The sequence below is a fragment of the Aplysia californica genome, unplaced genomic scaffold (genome assembly GCF_000002075.1).
Source record: "Aplysia californica isolate F4 #8 unplaced genomic scaffold, AplCal3.0 scaffold00025, whole genome shotgun sequence".
Lineage (NCBI taxonomy): Eukaryota > Metazoa > Mollusca > Gastropoda > Aplysiida > Aplysiidae > Aplysia > Aplysia californica.
The window spans coordinates 2,176,168-2,179,484 of NW_004797295.1; the positions used below are offsets into that span (position 1 = coordinate 2,176,168).

At 43.2% G+C, this 3,317-nt stretch overlaps 1 protein-coding gene across 3 annotated transcripts in view; it reads right to left on the minus strand.

The window, feature by feature from the left end:
- Positions 1 to 3,317, minus strand: part of LOC101856777 (chondroitin sulfate glucuronyltransferase) — a 55,886-nt gene that overhangs the window by 33,226 nt on the left and 19,343 nt on the right. For 2 of the 3 annotated variants that reach the window (XM_013089306.2, XM_035972970.1), the window contains exon 2: positions 1,381 to 2,541. In XM_013089306.2, the coding sequence (XP_012944760.1) occupies positions 1,381 to 2,124 (744 nt within the window). In that variant the 5' untranslated portion in view covers positions 2,125 to 2,541. Of the gene's footprint in view, positions 1 to 1,380; positions 2,542 to 2,920; positions 3,153 to 3,317 lie in introns of those variants that run through there. The other variant, XM_035972967.1, reaches the window with a different exon arrangement.

Genomic DNA, 3,317 nt, shown 5'->3' on the forward strand with positions numbered 1-3,317 from the left:
GGGAGAGAGAGAGAGAGAGATAAATAACAGACAAACCGAAATAGTGTCGATGTCTGGATACCCATGTCCCGCCTCAAGTACAAGCACATTGTTGTTGAAAAGGGAAGTACAACACACACACTTTAAACGACTATATCGTTTTGAGCTTTTCTGTAAACATGAGGCCACTGGTAAAGTGGCACGGAATAACACCAAGATGGTCAACAGAGAGGTTGCTTTGAATTTTTTAAAATACACGAGCCAAATGGCTGCCTTTAGCGTCCACGGGAAACCAGATCAAATTTACACAAGTATTTAATAAGGTACGATACGTTATCCTACCCCCTGTGCCCGCCTCGTCGCTAAAATATAAACTATTTTCAAAGGGGAAGTATACACAACCACTCATCATCATCGTCCAGTGCCAGATCTGCGACAAACATTGGCGATCATGGTTCTCCATTCATTCCTTTGCTCGGATGCTCTTAAAAAAGCTACGTTTCCCTGATCTTTCAACGTTACCCATTTGTTTAGGTTCCATTAAATAAGTTGCCCTGGGCCTACTCCTGCCTCGTTTGCCTTCAATTTTGCCAGTGAGAGCTAGATGTTCAAGACCTTTAATTTATGTCTATTCAGGTGGCCCAGAAACTGTATTTGTCGTTTTCTGATTGTTTTTAACAGTGAGCGTCCCACGTGGGCTTCATATAGCACTACCTCATCGGACTTCTTTTCCTTCCACGATATTCTCATCAGTCTCCTAAGATACAACACTTTTCTTACTTAATTTTTATTTTCACTGTCTTTAGTGATTATCCAGCATTCACAGCCATATAGAAGGGTTGACCATATATAGCATTTCAGAACTTTCATTTTGGAGTTCACTGGGATGTTTCTATTTTTCAGGATTGGGCTCATTTTTATTGAAACTAGCCTTAGCCATTGAAATTCTCCGTTTTATATCTGTAGAAAATTTGTCATCAGATATCATATATCCTAGATATTTAAACAGTTGGACTTGTCTGATCTTTTCACTTTTGCTAATGAGATAACAAATAGGATTTGCTGCTTTTTCTTTATTACCATGCATTCTGTTTTCTACTACTACATGGCTGGACATTATTTTTAAACGTGTTTTTTAGGAGGAAAGAAAAAGTCCGAGTGACATGCTCAATGTAGGCAACAGGACAGCACATCAGCACATAAATGGCCTAATTTCACCGGGACGAAAACAAATAACTAGGTCTGTAATGACAACACTATTAAAATTTGATTAGGGCAAAGGTAACAACAAAAGAAAAAAGTAATAAATATAAAGCAGACCACGCCAGCGTGCTAACAAAAGCTAGCTCAAATAGAGACCAAAATATAAAGTGATGAAAGATAATCAGATCAGCATTTTACCTGTGAGAGGATGACTCCCCCGTCCAGAGAGCAGTACGTACTCCCCTGCTCCACACCTCTGGGCGAGCCTAGATGCACGTGCTTGCTCACACTGATATGAGTAACAAGGTCCATGATCTTTTCAGCCCGCACGTAGGCGTGATCAGTGATGAACATGAAGTAGTCGTAGTCATGCCCGTATTTGGCACTCACATACTTGAGGACGGCTATGGGCAACAAGTGGTTGTAGCCGTCCGAAAAATTCACAATGAGCATGCCTGGCGGCGGCGGCACCGAAGCCTTCTGGTCGATGAAGAAAACCGTGCGGGTCACGAAGTGAGCCAAAGTCTTGTTCAGGGCCACAGCCCGTGTGTTGAGCGAGTCCTTAGAGGACAGAACGGCCACCAGAAGCTTCTCGCGTATACCTAGCTCAGTGGCGGCAAATTTTGGACGGTAGAATTTGGATCCTGCTTTCGAGTCCAGCTTGTAGTTGGCGCTGTCAGCAGGGACCTCCAGCTGTCGCGGCTCGTACATCTCCTCCTCTTTGCCCGAATCCAGTGACTTGGTCTCCCTAAGTTTTATCATTTTCTGTGGGTCCTGCCGGGCAAGGAACGTCTCACAGCTGTCCTCGCTGAACGGCGCGTACATCATGCTTACTGTGATGCCCAGACACAGACCCACCAGTGCTGGGAGGAAGGAGCGAGAGGCGCACTTGGTGTCCACTGGCGTTCGGAGCAGGAAACGATTCAGTCGCCATATCTTCATGGTCGATGATCTTCTCTACAATGGCTCAGTCTTAATGAAGAACGCTGGGGTGGACCACTCCTTTGTAGTAGTGGTGCCACTCAAGTGTCTGGTCACTCCCCTTAAGGCTTCCTCAGGTCGCAATGGCTCAGGAGGGCACGTAAAGCCGCTCCTGTTGGAATCACCCCTAAAGAGAATTGGTAGGCTTTCTGTCAAAAACAGAACCACGCCAATCCTTTAAAACTGCACTTACTTCTCAGAGAGGCTACTTGTACCTATGGTTACAGTGGTAGTCAAACTCCTTAGCACCTCGACAGGGACAACTCAGTATTGATGCGGCATAGGGCACCTTCTGGCCACAAAAATGCTGCCTATTTCTATATCCGAAAAGAAGTGTAGATATGCTGCACCGCCGACAGCAACAGGTGGGCACTGGTTCTGTGGAAGACAGGTAAAAAAGAAACCACTGACGCTTAACAAGTCCAAACAAAAAGGTCAATCAAGAGAACTAAATAATTACAAAGTCAATTAGCCCTTTTATTTGGGCAATGTAAAAATAACAATGATGATAAAGATATCAATAACACTAACAATAATAATAACATCAATAGTAATAATATAACAGTAATAATTATAAGAACAAAAAATAACAATGATGATGATAATAACAACAGTAATAATTATTTTAAAACCTAAGAAAAGGATACTGACACAGAATATTCGAAAACAAAGTATGAAACCAGACATGACAAATACAAGAAAATAAAAAGTCTGAACAACAGCGATGAGCTTCCAACCATTGCGCCTATGAACCAACCTACGAGTGAAAGAGTCCCACTCGCATAGAATCAACTCTGACAATAATTTTGTATAAACACAACATCTACAACTATGACCACCAAGCGCCGACACACCACGCAATCCACTTGATTCGGACAAATCCCAGTTGCCAACCAGAGAAGGAAAAAAAAAAATGTTAAGTCTCGTCAAACATGCCATGCAACAGCGGTGACGTGAACAGTAGATGCAAACACTTTCTACGAGCGCATCGGCCCGATCTTGTTCAACACTCAGGCATACACCGCTCTAAATTTTTAACAAAGGTAAATCAAACGCCCGTCACCGAGTCGTACCAAGGCAAATTTAAAGTGAACCATGCCAGTGTAATATATTGGTTGGGGGAGGGGGAGGAGAGAGAGAGAGAGAGAGAGAGA